Here is a 15,750-nt window from a genome sequence, read left to right as displayed (position 1 = left end):
GCACTTCGAGTTGATATCTGAATAAAGTTTTAAAAGTGCTGTGCAGTTCCATGTGATTTTATTGTTTCTATATTTATTCCTGCTGACAGGACGTGGTATGAGAACACGTCCTAGAAGTTTCCCAGGCTGGGAACAGGAGCAGTGTGCCCAGGCCCCAGCTCATGCCTGAACAAGCACTGGAGAGCAAGGTGGCTGTCTCAGCACCCAAAGAAGGCTTCACACTTCTCCTTCAGCAGTCAGCTCTGAATACATAGCCTTCTCGTGACTGAGGATAAATGGCATTGGTTTTCCTGGGAAAGGGCTTTAGGGCCTGTGTGACACAGCCTGGGGAGCACTTTTTAATTTTTATAATGAAAATTAAAGGTTAAATTTTTCTCCACATCAGGTTAGTGTTAGTTTTCTCCTCTCAGTTTTATGCTCTAAGAAAAGGAGCTCTTTTTCCTGTCCCAGAGGAGTGGAATTCTCATTTCAAAGCACCTTCCTAACTTGTATATCCATTGAGTGCTTAGTAACAGAATAGAGGGAAGCAGTCAGTGAGAATATGCTGAAAACTTTGATGAACCACATGAGACCTTTTTTATGTCATGGTTTCAGAAACATCTGATTTCATAGGGTTAATTGCCTAGCTTCCCCTGGGCCACCAGACATTTTGCTCTAGGACAGAGAAGGAAACATTTACCTGAATCCCATTACTTTTCTCATGATTCTCTTCTGATTTTCTTCACCAGGACACCCAGAAAGCAAAGCAGTTCCTGCCCTTCCTCCAGCGGGCAGGTCGTTCCGAAGCAGTGGTGGAATACGTCTTCAGTGGGTCCCGTCTCAAGCTATATTTGCCAAAGGAAACGTGCCTTATCACCTTTTTGCTTGCAGGTAAGCCTTTGTTAGGCCGAAAATTCTTCCTGGAGCTCAGAAGTCATCCCTGGGAGTCACTCCCTCTTCTCCTCTTTGTTTCACACAGCACAGAAGCCCATCTGGCTGATTCACTCTAATTGAGATACAAACACACAGTGTCAAGATTTGATCCCTCTGTCACTGCGAACCTGACACCGGGCCCTCTCCCTGCTCATTTCCACCAGCCGCAGTGTGTGTCCTCACACAGCCTGAGTGAAAGGATTTCTGGGTGGGAAAACATTCGTGGCAGGATTCTCACCATTGGTGTTTCCCATTTGAGATTGATGACCCCGCCGTGTTAGTCCTGGGCAGGCTGCACAGGGGTGGAAACCCACTGCCCTTTTTCTAGCTCCCAGGCAGCGCCGTTTGTCTCTCTCTTTTATTCTTTTCAAATGTTATTAGGATCCAAATCCTTTATGAAACCTCAGCCATGACATTGCCGTCACGGGCTCCTGCATCTATCGTCCTTCTGTTGCACAAAGCTTGCCGGGCTTGGGAAGCCTGCCTTTCTTTCTGATAGAAGATACAGCTTTCTTTTCCTATCTTTTCTAGTAGCTTAATACTTCACACGTCAGCAGGACTGTGTATGAACTGTGCTCTTTGAGCAATTTACCTTTATACATCCAAGGAGTAGACTGCTTCATTTCTTCCCTGCTGGTAAATCATAAAGTTCTTTATTTCCTGTCGGTACTTCGCAGAGGCTGTGGTCTTGAAGAGAAAGTGCTATTTCCCTCCAGCACCCCACTCCTGGACACACTAGCAGTCCCTGGCTCACAAAGGACACGTTCCGTTGTGTTCTCTGGTGCACATCGCCGATTCTGTTGCTGGCTTATTGCCTCCGCACTTTCTCTGTTGGATTCTTGAATAGGATTTGCCAGGAGCAAAGAGGAATAGGAGCCCTGTTTGCTGTCCCTGCCTCATCCTCACTTGCCTAGAGGGCGCCGACCCTGTCTTTGGTTGAGGTGTCCCTCAGGCCCCAGCGGAATGTGTTGTTATGTGAGAGAAATCACTGACTGAATGCGTGACCTTGGTGTTCACACAGCTGCTGGTGTCACTTTGCATTCAGGCTCCTGCACCCTCTTCAGAATTGAAGTATGACACGAAGCTCAGGGGCCACTATAGGAAAGATGGTTGCAACACATTCACACCTTCCTGGAGACTGTACTTTTATTTCTGAGAATGTGAATTGTAGTCACCTGGGGGGCGGTAGAGTGGTGTGTACTCGAGAGTCCTTTCATTCTGCCATTTGTGCCTTATTTAGATTTCCTTAGCAGAGAAGTTTTTCAGCAATGGTTTCTTATTGTTACAGAGTATGAGTTATATATTCAACTCAGCCTATGCTCTGTACCTACAAAACAAAAGCATCCCATTGGCAGCGTAGAGCTTTATTCCAGAAATAAAAAATAGAAACAGTATTCTTTCTGGGAAACTCAGCGTCAGATCAGTATGGGAGTGAAAACAAAGTTCTGGCTTCTAAACTTTAAACTACCTGAGTGGAGCCAGCTTAAAGCTCAGGCCTGCCTTGACTGGGTTTTTCCTTTAGAACCCTTCTTTCGGGTCGTACCTTGCCTCAGACACACGCACAGTGTGATCACTCAACCCTGCATCAGCCATTCCCCTCGTGTACTTGGCATTATTCTAAGCTTAGCAATTCAAAACATTGTCTGAATTAACTTACATTCTGAAAGGTAGATTACAGAAGCATACACATGATAAAAATACAAGCTTTTACATTTTTTTTCCTGCCATACTATATGTGATTCTATTATGCATCATCTGGTTTCTTTAGAAACCTGGCAAGGATATAGGACCTTTAAAAGCCATAAGAGAAATCAGACCTTGGTTTGAATCTGGCTCTCCTGTGTACAGCAGGTGACTTTAGGTAGATTTTTTACTCTCTTTAAACCTTAGTTTACGTGTCAGTTACCTGGAGAGTTTCTTGCCTCTCAGGATTTTTGTGAGGGTTTAATGAAATGTATAAGGGGTTGAGAATAAGCCTGTCCTAAAGTAGATCATAAATAAATATGTTTCCTTCTTCTTGCTTATGAATTAGTGAATTTGTAACTAGAGATTTCCTAATCTCCAGTATGGAATGGTAAGGCAATGCAGTGTGTGTACCATGGAGATGTTGGCCTATCTGATCATGGAAATACAGGAAAGAGCTGACTTCGCCTCCTGACTAAGCAAAAAGCTCACTGAAAGGAAGTCTACTGGCTTTTCCCTTTGAGTTTGGAGCAAGGAACTCTGCATCCTCGTCAGACATGGTCCTGGGTCTCAGAAAGCTCTAGAGGGAAGACAGACATGTAAACATACTGCAGTGTTGGTCACTGGGTGAGATAATAAAATTATTTTCAATGTATATAAGTAAAAAGAAGAGGGAATGGTTAGTTATTTTGGTGGAGATCAGGGACTGTCTTCCTGAGGAGCTGATAACTGAGATGTGTTTTGAGGGACAAATAGAAATTTGTAACATTGGGGGAAAGGAGTAAGGGAGGAACATTCTAGATAAAGAAAATAAAGTTGTGGAGGTGTGCTACGTACTGAGGTGTCCAGGCAACCATGAACAATCCATTGGTATTGGTCGAGTGTCTGTAGACCTGCAGGGCCACCCAAGGTATGACGTGAGGGAGTGATTGGTTTATTTTGATGGATACATTGAAATTAAATGAGGCTGGAGGCTCGGAGGGCACTTAAGAAGCCAGAGTAGTAGAGGCTTGAAATCTGTCAGTTCAGAAGAGGAGACCTTGGAAAAGTTTTTTGGTCAGGGATGGGTCTCACATTGAGTATAGGAGAGAAAAAGCAACTCATCCAAGCCTTGAGTAATTAGGCAGCTTGTGATATCCACCAGCAGGGGCAACACCAAAGTCAGAGTAAGTTTTAGGAACAGATAATTGGTGGTCAGAGGATTAGATGTAGAATCCTGAGAGAGTAGTTTTCTGGAAGCCAAGGGAGGAAAGAATTGCAAGGAATCAGCAGTGTCAGATTTTACCTGAAAGATCAAGTAGGCAAAAACTCTGAAGTGATGTAGTAAGTCGCAGATGACCTGTGTCGGTGCAGTTTCATCAGAGTTTTTCAGCTAAAGACAGATTACAGGCGATTGGGAAGTAAATGTGGGAAATAAGGAACAATTAAAAACAGGCTGTTCTTCACAAAAATCTAAGAAAGAAAAGAGTACAAAAACAAAAGCTTAAAGGGTCAAGGAAACATTCTAAGGGTGTCAGCATCTTGAGTACTTTTATAACTGTAATTCTTATTCAAGATGAGCAGAACATGGCATGTATAGTTTAAGAAGATATTCAACATACCTTTTTTCATAATACCAATTGTGGAATGTAAAACTCAACAAAATCTTGGCAAATGAGAATATAAAAAAGATGGAGTGGGAAAATATCATAGGGAACATGAGAGCGCTGGTCTGAATTCCAAAAAGGAACTAAAGAAAGGGTACAAGGAAATGATCAGGAACAGTGGCCTGGAGGAGACAGAATGAGGTGGGGGTGGGGGCTGTCCTTAGAGAAGGAGCCCTGGGGCCTCTCAGACCAAGTACAAAGCAGACACCAGATTCATAGTGGGGGCTGGTTCACCTGGACAGTGAACGGCAGCACACAGCTCCTCAGGTAACTGGGGGGTGTGCTGTACACTGGGCCAAAATGGCATTCTACTGCCAGTGTCTCTGATGCCAGGAGGGGGTTGGGTGGTGATTCTCAAGGGGAAAGTCAAGATAATTGTTGAGCAGCCCTATATGGGCTGCTGCCATTAATTCCAGTCTTTTGGAGAGCCTTCTGGACTTAAAGGTGGGGTGGACACTTTCCATTTTTATGTGGCCTCTTTTGGGCAGACGGCCCCACAGCTTGAAAGGGAGTGGTATTTGGCCCGAGCCAGCTGGCCTCTCTGTCACGGTTCCTGCACCCCTGTACGGGCAGCGATTCTTGGTCAGATGGGAAAGCAGGTGGGGCTGCGCGGAGTCAGCTGTAGCTCACAGGTCAGTGGCTCCTGAGAGCTCTTGCCCTTCAGTCCTTTGAGCACCTGGCTTGGGCTTGGTCCATGAGCAGGTGACCTTACACCATCAGAGCCGAGACTGTTCAAGGTCCCTCTGCTTGCCACTGTGGCCTCCATCTATGCACACTTACTTCATTCAGTCTTGGAGGGAATCACAGTCAGTTCTTGTCCTGAGTTAGCAGGCAAGCCAAGATCTCCAGGCAGCCCACGTTTGTTTAAAAGCAGCCTTTTCCCTCATCTGGCATTAGTGAGACCTACATGTCCTTCCAGTAGAAGAAAACCAATTTACCCACAATCTTTATTTTTACTTTATTCTCACTTGCCATGTGTCACATCTTTCTTATTTTCTTGCCTAAAGGGATACTGAGGCACACATATTTGCAGATAGCTTGGCTCTTGATTCACATTTGTATTTAATAGCACCAGTGGACATGGAGTGTGTGTCTTATGGTTAAGATTTATATTGTTTCATCATTTTGAATTACTCTTAGCTCTGGGGTATGCTAAGAGCACAGTTCTGTCCTGAAGCATACCAGGTCAGGTTAGTACCTGAAACAAAAGGCTTAAATCAGAAGAGAAAAATACTTTGAGGTTTCAGTGCCAAGTAATCTAAGTAGTTGTAAGTAAGATATTTGGAGTCTTCTGCTAACACAGACTGAGCCCCTTCCATTTACATTTCCATGTTCTCAAAGGTGGGACAGCATTATGTGTGAGGAATTACAGACAAGGCAAATTTGAAGTGTTGGAATGGTGTCAGTCATCTTAGATGGAACGCATGGTACAAGCCACCTTGAAGGAGCCGCCACCTGGTAGGGAGTTCCCAGGTAGATCACAGCAGGTGACAACCAGTTACCTCATCGTGTGAAACAGGGCTAGAAAATGAGACTTCCTTTTGCCTGTCCTTTGGTATTTAAATCTCTCTCTCTCTCTCTCTCCGATTATAACTCCCCTCTGGAGGTGCATTATGACAAGGCAGGAAATGAGAAAAGGTTCTGGGTGTCTGAGGTTTGATAAATGGTGGTGGCTATATGCCTGGCAAACTAAGGTTTGGCTGTGTGTCCTTCCACCTTGAATGCCTTTAAATAAAGTACCCATTTCCTTATTTCTTTTTAATGGCTCTTCTGCAGCCAGTCCCAATAGGTGTATCAACTGCCTGTTTCAGTAGACCCAAAACTTCTAATGAGAAAGGAGAAGGAAGGTGAACGGGAGTATCATCCCCATCTCCTGGCCCCAGGAATGGTGGATCCCCATTGATTACCAGTACCTAACCAAATTACACAATTAAAACCAAAGTATGTTGAAGTGAGAAATCCCATTCTGCTATCACAGAGGTGCTAATGAATCAGGCTGTTCTTATGGTTGTATTTGCTGGGCTTCTATCCTTAATTAAGCAATTACAGGGTCTGCTGATACTTATGAATTCCTTTCAGATGCTTTAATTGAATTGCAGCTTAATGGATTTTGTAAAGTGGGGTATTCTTTCTCTTGGGACTTCCCAGTTTGATTGTATCTCCACACCTACTTGCTTTCAGTTGGGCCCCATTACTGGAAATGGGTAGCTTGACATGAGACCTCCAGGGCTGCTCTAATTCACTTCAAAGATACTGTATTGTTGTATGAATTACATGAATTGCGGTCATGTCAGGAGGTCCTGGAGGGTCACTTGGAGGAAGGCATTAGCACGATAAACAGGGTTGGGAGCCTTTTGTCTTTGATAGACAGACTGTGGATGATACATAAATTACATTTCTACTTTCCTGAAGAGCTTTGTATCTGTGGTATAGATAGTCATATGAAAAATTTGAACAAGGAAAAGTAAAAAGGAGTTATGAAAAGTACAGGCAATATACCATGGGAGTGCAGAGGAAGGAACAATTGGAGAATGGAAAAGACTTCCCAAGAGAGACGGAATGTGAGCATCAAAGAAGATCTGGAACAATTTTTTGGGGCAGGCTATGTGTGATTCATGTAGGCAAAACAACTTAGCCTATATTATTAGTTCTCAGGAAGAGTTGCCTAAGAGAAATGGATATATTCATCAATCATTTTTCTTTCTGCTTTTGTATGGACGAGTAAATGGCCCAAGCTCTGTTGCCATTGAGCATTCAGTACTCTGCCCTTGACTCCCCATCTCAGGCATGCCATACCATTACCCACTGGTCTTGTGGATGAAAGTGCAAGCCAACCAGCATGTCCTGATTATCTCCTGTCTTTGGATTATGAATCATCTCCAAAATGAGCCACCTCATACTTTTGGGTCATTCAATCACATGCCTATTTAATAATTCAATCACATATTTTATTTCCACCAGGCATTATGCTAGGAATATAGAAATGCGTAAGATGGGAGTTTCAGCCTTCAAGCAAAGTAATTGTGTCTATTCACATAAATAATATATAGGCATGAAAGAAAACATACATTTTTAAGAAGGCTAAGAGTAGGAGAAATATGCCTAAAGTGCCATACAAATGAAAACAACTTAGATTTTCATACAACAATAACAATAAATGTTGTGCTACTGTCAAAAAAGCAGGAGCAATCCTATTCTGTAACCCAGAAATACAGGATCCATAGAGGAGTGCTGCCAAATGCTGCCTCAGCCCAGGTCCCTGCAGGCCTGAAGCATATTCCATCTCAGGACCGTCATACAGAAGAGGCAGCAAACGGCAGATCAGAGTGAGCAGGATGCTAGAAGATTCACAAATGCCACAGTACCTGAGAACCAGTAGTAGGCATCAAAGGAGATTTCTAGAATATGGTAGAGGGTTTCAGGGTAAAAGAGGCAGGAATTCACTTTGTCCAGTAGGCATTTCAAATATTTTTTTGACTGAGAGTATTATTAAAACACCAATAAAAATAAGATTTGCTCAGTATGGTTTACTGGTAGTCACAGACCTTGGAGCTAAAACATTTAAAGATGAATTCTTGCATTCCTGCTTTCAGTTACCCATTTCCTTCAAACTGGCCTGCATATGTTGGTGTAATGCTGGGACCCAGAGGGAGGGAGGGGCAAGGCCCACATGGCAGTTCTGTGCCAGCCTGCCTAGAGACTCATGCCACTGAAGGAAGGATAGACCTCGCGGCGGCACCATCTTCTAGAGAGTGTCAGCACAACCTCCTCGCTGGTGTCCAGCCCTCATCATCTCAGTTGGGTGTTCTGTGCCAAGAAACAGAAGTTGTTGATTTATTCTCAGCTGTTACGTGATAGGCCCATCAATTCCCCCAGGATGGAATTGGCAAAGGTAAGTGAAAGGGATCCCAACCTCCTAAATCCTCTGATTTCTGCCTCTACTGTTAGCTTTTGAGTTTCACTTCTGGCGCTTTTGAGTTTTAATGTAGCTGAGACAAGGGAAAGTGGGTCCTGGTACAGGACCAGGCCTCTTCCATGCAGAGCTACTAAGAGCCAGTAGAGTGGTACGAAGGGTAGCCCTGCGAGCTTCCTCCACCCCCACCCCCAGCCTGGGGGTTCCTTGTCCATTCCTTCTCCTCCCCTCCCGCTTGCAGGTTCTTCCTAAGTCTGTAAAGCCTATGTAGGCTGCTCTCCACCTGGTGGGCATGAGGGGTAGGAATGGGAAGCTTACTGAAATCTGATGACAGTTCTCTGCTGGAGCGTTTCCAACGCCAACACCTGTCGCTGGTTGTGCTCAGATACCCCAGTTCTAATTCCATTCTGTAGCTTTCCCAGAAAAATACATTTCTGTGTGGATTTTTCAGTCCCATCTTGTCAGCCCACTGGCATTTCCCTGCAGCCACTTAGTAGTACTGGTGCCAAGCAGCAGCATCCAGGATTGGGCAGCCTGCTACTACCCTTTCCCTGTGGGGGTGACTATTTCGCCAGCCTAATAGAAGAAAGTGGCAGGACCAGGATGCAGGAGAGGGAGTGTAAGTGGTGTGATAATTTGAAATTAAGAGGAAATACCTTGAAACCTGGTAATGGACAGCCCCAGGGTGAACAGTGCACACCACCTGTAAGACTTCATCTGGTTTCTATGGGAACCACTGATCACATCCCCCTTTCAAACAGAGATATGACTCGGTATAAAAAAAAAATAGTTTCTCGTCATTGACAAATTTCCTTGCCCCCAAGCCCCAGGTCGTTGCTCTCTGTGGATTATCTTCAGAATGTTTTCTTGAGCCTTGCCCAATCCGATGGGCTGGATTTGGCAGAGCCTAGGCCTGGTCCCCTGTATGAAGTTTGAATGAATGGCACTAACTAACAGAAAATTAGGACACACTAGGTGCTCAGTGTAGACCACTAGGCCGAGCCCCACCCCTGCTGTTGCCCCTGAGGGGGTGCCACTGGTTTCCACTCAAGGAACTGGATAGGACCATGGCCATATAATGCACTTCCTCACACCATACATGAGGGACTCTGAGGAAGCCAGCCCAAGGAGCCACCCACACGCAGGGTCAGGCCCAGACTCTGATTCAGGGCTGCCAAGCACAGACCTGGTAGGAACAAGAACAGTTCACAGAAGTTCCTTTCATATTTTGAAGACGTCTGAGGCACAACTGCATTCTCAGTTGGTTTTTTTTCCCCCATCATTAGAGCTTTTTCCTATTTATTTAAATTATCCACTTACTCTAGACCTATTACAATTTGGGTTTATTTTAAACTACCCTTTCCTTGTAATAAAAGAAATGAGATCTGCATCTCTCTTAGCAGCTTTTGATTTCTGGACATAATGGTCACCTGCAAGGTAGACTTACAGGCTTCTTTCTAAGAGGGCTTTGGAGAAACTTTCTTTTAAGCTTTCTGGATTCCCTATAGCATTTCCTTTTATACTTATGCTTTGCAACAGCAGTCCTGAGTAAACCCTAGTAACTCCCATGCTTACCTTCACTGTATGTAGGGACATATTTAAATCAACTAGTTAGTCTATGACGGGTGGAAATGTTCCCATTTTCCTGCTCTGGTTGTGCCTCCTTTTCCTGAGCTTGTACATCTGCTAGTGATTTTTCTAGGGTTAATTTGGGTGTTTTTATTTTTAAATTGGAACATGGTGTCTGTCTCTTCTCTGTGTGTTTTGGATGCAGCCCCTGTGCTAGGCATGCGGTTATTAACTCCACTGATATACCAGTTCGCTCATTAGCATTTGCATTTTAAATTACAAGCTAGAGCAGACGACATTTATGCTATATTTGTACCATTGCCTTCTTCATGAATGATGTCGTATGTGCAGGGAATTCAGAAATAACTCCTCTATAGAGGGCTCTGATGTATTTTAGTCTCTTTTTCAGCAAACTGCTATTTTTTTACTCTTCATTCTTTTTGTTTGATAGGGTTTTTTAAATTCTTTTCCAAGTTTATACCTATTTCTGAGTGCTACTGATTGGGAAGTGCTAATGACAGACCAACCCTTTATATCAAAATAGGAATATTGCGTAGAGTGGCCATCTTTCCTTTTGACTTTGTGCTCCTGGTAAGCAGTCTGCTATGATTAGAAAAGAGGGAATTTTCTCCTCCTAGTTGGATGAGTGGGAAGATATGGTCATGGGTACTTACTTGTTCTTGTATTTTTGCTCACATTCCTCTTTTTTAATAGTTGATTAGTCAGTGGTTATTTATTAACACCTGTTACACTCAACACTGCATGGGGTAAACAGTACATAGCATATGCCTTCAGGGTGCTTATTTCTGACAAACACTAGATTGCATTATCTTACAGCCCATACTTAAATATCAGAATGTAAGACACCAGGTTAGTAAAAGTGGGCTTCTTAAGTGAGAGTTACCTGTTAGTTAAATCCTCTTGGGGAAACTTGCTCTTGGCCAATGGTAACTTCAGCACCTAAATTGCAATAAGCAAGTCAGTTATGTCCAGTCATCTGTTATGAGCCTTCCTAGCCTTACATATGCCTAGCTCTGCCTAAGCGAGGCTTTGGATGGTTTCTGTTTATGGCAGATTCGGGGCAGAAAACAGAGCTCTTGTAGACAGGCCTGCATTCCTGCCATTGTGCCTTTTTCTGTGGTGTCGAATTTTGAATTATTTTAAAACATATCATGAAAATTCCAAGGAAGTCACACATCTAGTAAATCTACATTCTAGGTAAGCAAGCAAATTTCTGCTATTGATACAAAAACAATTTTTATTTCCCCCACTTTGCATTAAAGGTCTTCTCCCATGGAGTCCTCATTCTACTAATTAACAGCTGGAATATCCAATCTATGAAGAGGTGCATCTGAAGTTCATGATCCAAGTACAGATGGTCCATTAGTTTGGAACCTGATCCCACCAAGGTGTGTCATTGCCACGCATGGCACTTAGGCAGTAGTGAAGGAAAGGACACAGTAGGAGCATTCTAAGCCTACTCTTATGTTGATCCATTTCACGCTTTGAGACTGACCTCCCAGTAAACACTGCCATATCATGCTGACGCTGTTCCCTTAGCAAATAGGTCTTACCCTTTGGAATGAGTGTCCGGGGGATGGGTAACTTTTTTCCCTCAGCCCAGTATCACTTGAGCAATTCCAAATCCTACTTCCCTTTTGATACAGCTCTGTATAATTCCTTTGATTATGTTAATTTTATAGTAATTTCTTACCTGGAAATCTGCTGATTCAGAGTTCTCCTAGAAACCCACACCAAGCTTTACAAACACTGGAGTCAGATCTCCAGATAGAGTCAGTTGTCCTGTGAGGGGTCCTTGCACTTGACGTCTTAGGGCTCAGGGATAGTTCCACCTCACATCTTTACATTAGTTCCTTTTCCAAAAAACAAAACACTGACAGAAGTTCTTTTGAGAACTTGACGGGTAAGATGAAGTTGATAAAGAATTGTGACCTACCTCTGTAGTTCTTTTCTTCCCTGGGGCTCATCTGTGTTCGGCACACTCAGCATTTGCCATGCTCTTTAGTGACTCCCATGAACTTCAGGCTCCCAACACTGGCCATTGAGCCTCAAGTGTTTTCTTCTAGTCTTAAGCTTCTTTTGGTGTCTGGACCTGTTACCTGGCAAATTGTTCCCTGTAAGAGAAGAGGTAATTGTAGATAACATGGAGACAGATGAGTGGTCACCTCCAAGCCTCAGAGGTAAGGCAGAACAGGAGATAGAGGAGGCTGGGGTTCCCTGTACGGGCAGGAGAAGGTACATTTGGGTTGCATGGTGGCTGGCATTTAGACGGCCTCTCCAGTAACATTTGTAAATGTTGCCTAATGATGCTGACGGAAGCAATTGAGACAAGCAGATCACTAAAAGAGGCGAGGAATCCCACAGACTCTTTTTCATTGCAGTTGTTAGCAGGTGAAGGGCTGACTGCTGCCAGTCACTCCCCATCCTGCTGAGCCAGGGCTCTGGAGGAGGGGCCTGTGGTTGACTATGGCCCCCAGCCACCCAACCACCCCACCCTCTCATGGTTCTCTGCACCTTCCTCCACTACGTTGTTGGCTTCTGACGGAAACCGTAAATTAAGTGGGTTAGGAATAAACTGCTTGAATGCATTTGTGCAGGATAGCTTCTCTCACCAGCTATCTGAAGTGCTTTTTGAAATACACGGGAGCCCTTTGTGAGCTGCTTTATAAGCTGTGAAGTCCATTGTTGCTGCTCTCTGCAGCCAGCGTGTCTCTAACCTAAGTAATGTCGGCTAGGCTCTGGGCCAGGGTTTGGTGTTAGAAACTCGCATAAGCAGCAGAGCCACCCACCAGGGTCACTAGCAGCTGTTGCAAGTTGGAGGATTTGCAGAAATTGAGATCGCTGTTCCCAGATACTGGCACTTGCCCTGTGATGAAAGACCGAGTCTGTGCGAGGGGCCTCTATGCTTTCCTTCAGCCTTTTCTGCTCAGTCCTCTATTGTGGCGCCTGCTCAATGGCCTCGTTGTGGAGGAGGGTGGCTGAATGGAGGGGTGAGTGGCCTGGCTCTACTGCCATTCCCTCTCTCAGTTGTCCTCAACTGAGACAATAATAGCTCTTTGATCCCCTGAACTTATTCTTGGGGCAGCAATTTCGTGGCACATAGCACAGATGCTGAGGGCTAAGAATTCAACCTCCAGAGGGCAAAGAAATGAACTTAAGCTGAAAGAGAATGTCATGACCCCTGCTTCAATTACCAAGGTGTCCTTGTGCCTTAACCCACCCATCTGCACCAGAGAAGCCAGGGAGGTAAACCAAAGACCAGAAAAGGTCTGTTCTGATAAAGTCATTCATGGTTAGTATGTTTCTGATAACCCAAGAGTGAAATTTTTAGAGGGTGAAGCCATTTTGCACAGTTTCTTCTATCACATAGTTATGCATATTCATATATTAATGTGCTGAGACCAGTGTTATAGGGCCATCTTACTAGAGATTAAACTGCCGAGAAACCAGCATGAACAGCCTGTTTGAGGTGTCTAATCCCCCGACCTCTACCACAGCTCTCTCATCGCCTTTTTATTTATAAAACTGGTCACAATATGAAATTATCTAATTTATTTACTCATTTGCTTTTTAATTTACTCTTGCATCACCAGAATGTAAGCTGCTTGAGGATAGGGACTTTGTCTATCTTGTGGCTTCTGAATCCCTGTAAGAGTTGCTAAAATAACTGACCCCACCCAGAGTCAGCACGAAATAGGTAGTATCTTAGATGAATGAACACTGAAGTTTAAAAAACAATAAAAGCCTGTCTCTATAGAGAATGAGAGCTTGAGCCACAGCAGTTCTAACATGTCAAAGAGCACAAGACTGGTTGTCTACCTGGAGAAGTACACTAAGACTTAGAAATGTCCCTGAGTCACATAGCCTCTCTGGGCCTTGGGGTTTTTCATTAAGTGAGGGAGTTGGATTAGATTTCTCTAGGGTTCATGCCAGGTCTGAATCTCTAATAATAATAGCTTTTACTTATTGAGTATTTATTACATGCTGTGGATTAGCTCATTTAATCTTTGTAACAGCCCTATTAGTTGGATACCTTTATAGTCACTGTTTCATAAATGAGAAAACTGAGGCTTGGAAAGTAAATTGCTAAGAAGCAGTGCCCATTTTCTTGATCTTGTTGTATATGCTGTGACTTAACCATACGTGTCATCATTTAGAATGTAGTGTTTCAACTGGTGCTGAACATACTGTTCCGACGTCCAGTCTTCCTCTGTTTATTGCATCTGCCTGTGCTTTCTTGTTGATGGGGAATCAACCAGGTGTTGCCTTTCTTTTGGGATGACCAAGAGCAAAGCGTAAGGGGACAGTTGTAATGGCCGTCTTAGGAAATGTAGTAATGTGGGTATGAGATATTAGCTGTTGTTTTGGAGTTTAGATTTGTTTTGTTTTCCTGCTCCAGAGATGACACTATTAGGAACACATCTAAGATGAGAGCATGGCTAGGACATGTGATTATGGAGGAGAGAGCAGGTCAGACCTGTGGGATGGGTTTATGAGCTGGGACATTTATGGACAAATTAAACTTCCACCCTGAGTAAGCAAAGTCCTAAGCCAGTTATTACTGTTCTGGCACTTCTAATGGGCCCTGTGCAACCCTTATAAATTATTCAGCTGCTTTACTAATAAAAGGCCAAGCAACTTGCCTAGGCCTGGTGATACTTAAGTATAGCTTGGAGAGAACAGGTTAGAGGGACAGGATATTTGCTGACCATTAAAGAACCATCCTTTCTAATTTGGAGTTGAAAAGGTTAAACTGTCTGGAGTAGCAGAATCTTGAGAGATAGCACATAAAGCTGGTGCTGAAATGGTAACACTGTAGAATAACCCACGGGTTTCCCTCTGAGGAATGCCTGCTAAGGTTCACTGAACTGTTGTTTCTGATGCACCTTTCACAGAGTGTGAAGAAGGTGATTGAGTGCCCCAGGATGTCCAAAGTTTAAGCATCAGAAGTTGGAGTTTTTTAATATAATTCTCATTATTTTTTACTTTGGTATAATTTCCAGGTTACAGAAAAGTTACAAAACAGAAAAAGATGAGCTTCCATTTACCTTCATTGAATTGTTGCCATGTTGCCCCATTTGCTATCCATGTATTTTTAGAATCAGAAAATTTCTGCCACATTGCCTCTTAACGCTTGTGAAACGGCATAGATGTTTTTCCCACCCCATACAGACATGCTTTTTTAAAGAACCCCTGTGGTCATCATAGTTATTCCCTGGTGTGATGTTTATTGCCCCAGACTGGAACGGGAGCCATGGCAATTGTACATCCTGACTTTTCTAGGAAAATTCCTGCTTTCAAGCGTTCTGTTCATTCAGGCCTAGTGTCAGGTCAGTCGGTCTTTTTGGTTCAAAGATACCACTATAGCAGCTTTGGGGCCCCATCAGGCTCAGATGTTTCCAGGAATGAGAGAACCTGGAAGTAGTACTTTAGCGAAGTGGTTCATAGTCCCATCTCATAAGCCCCTGGAACGGTGTGTGTCCTACTGTATCTGCGTGTTTTAATGGATCATATTGAAGCAGTGAATCATTTATATACACCTCCAAGCATGTTTGGGTTCTATTTTTTAAAGGTGCTCTGAGAATATCAGTGATTGATTGATGAAGTCTGCCTGTGTCTGCCTCTTAGCCTGCTGCAAGCTGCAGGACGCCGTGGGGAGAAGCCTCTCAGGACAGTGCTTCCCAGCAGCCCAACTAAGGAGCATGACAAGTCCTATTCAAGGCCCCTGACTGCTTGTCTCACATTTCATGGCACAAAGTTTTAAGAGAAAGCCAATTTTTTTTTTTTTTTTTTTTTGAGAGGGCATCTCTCATATTTATTGATCAAATGGTTGTTAACAACAATAAAATTCAGTATAGGGGGGTCAATGCTCAATGTACAATCATTAATCCATCTCAAGCCTAATTCTCGTCAGTCTCCAATCTTCTGAAGCATAACGAACAAGTTCTTACATGGTGAACGAATTCTTACAGAGTGAATAAATTCTTACATGGTGAACAGTACAAG

At 43.6% G+C, this 15,750-nt stretch overlaps 2 protein-coding genes across 16 annotated transcripts in view; one reads left to right on the top strand and one right to left on the bottom strand.

Moving 5' to 3' along the window:
* The window catches only part of SND1 (staphylococcal nuclease and tudor domain containing 1), a 406,889-nt gene that overhangs the window by 255,539 nt on the left and 135,600 nt on the right, over positions 1–15,750 (top strand). For all 4 annotated transcript variants that reach the window (XM_073238488.1, XM_073238486.1, XM_037023516.2 and 1 more), the window contains exon 15: positions 729–870. In XM_073238488.1, coding sequence (XP_073094589.1) covers positions 729–870 — 142 coding nt within the window. The remainder of the gene's footprint in view (positions 1–728; positions 871–15,750) is intronic.
* Positions 894–15,750, bottom strand: part of LRRC4 (leucine rich repeat containing 4) — a 92,952-nt gene continuing 78,095 nt past the window's right edge. Inside the window, exons 3-5 of one of the 12 annotated variants that reach the window (XR_005062707.2) lie at positions 10,628–11,858; positions 8,811–8,904; positions 894–8,048 (exon numbers count right to left, since the gene is read on the bottom strand). Coding sequence is in view for 1 of the 12 variants with exons in the window: in XM_073238489.1 (XP_073094590.1) it covers positions 11,746–11,858 (113 nt within the window). In the remaining 11 variants the exon portion in view is untranslated. Of the gene's footprint in view, positions 11,859–15,750 lie in introns of all 12 variants that reach the window. The other 11 variants (XR_012132145.1, XR_012132149.1, XR_012132147.1 and 8 more) reach the window with 11 other exon arrangements.

The sequence above is a fragment of the Manis javanica genome, chromosome 6, assembly GCF_040802235.1.
Source record: "Manis javanica isolate MJ-LG chromosome 6, MJ_LKY, whole genome shotgun sequence".
NCBI lineage: Eukaryota > Metazoa > Chordata > Mammalia > Pholidota > Manidae > Manis > Manis javanica.
The sequence above is the reverse complement of the archived record's forward strand: the minus strand, read 5'-3'. Positions and strand labels throughout refer to the sequence as shown.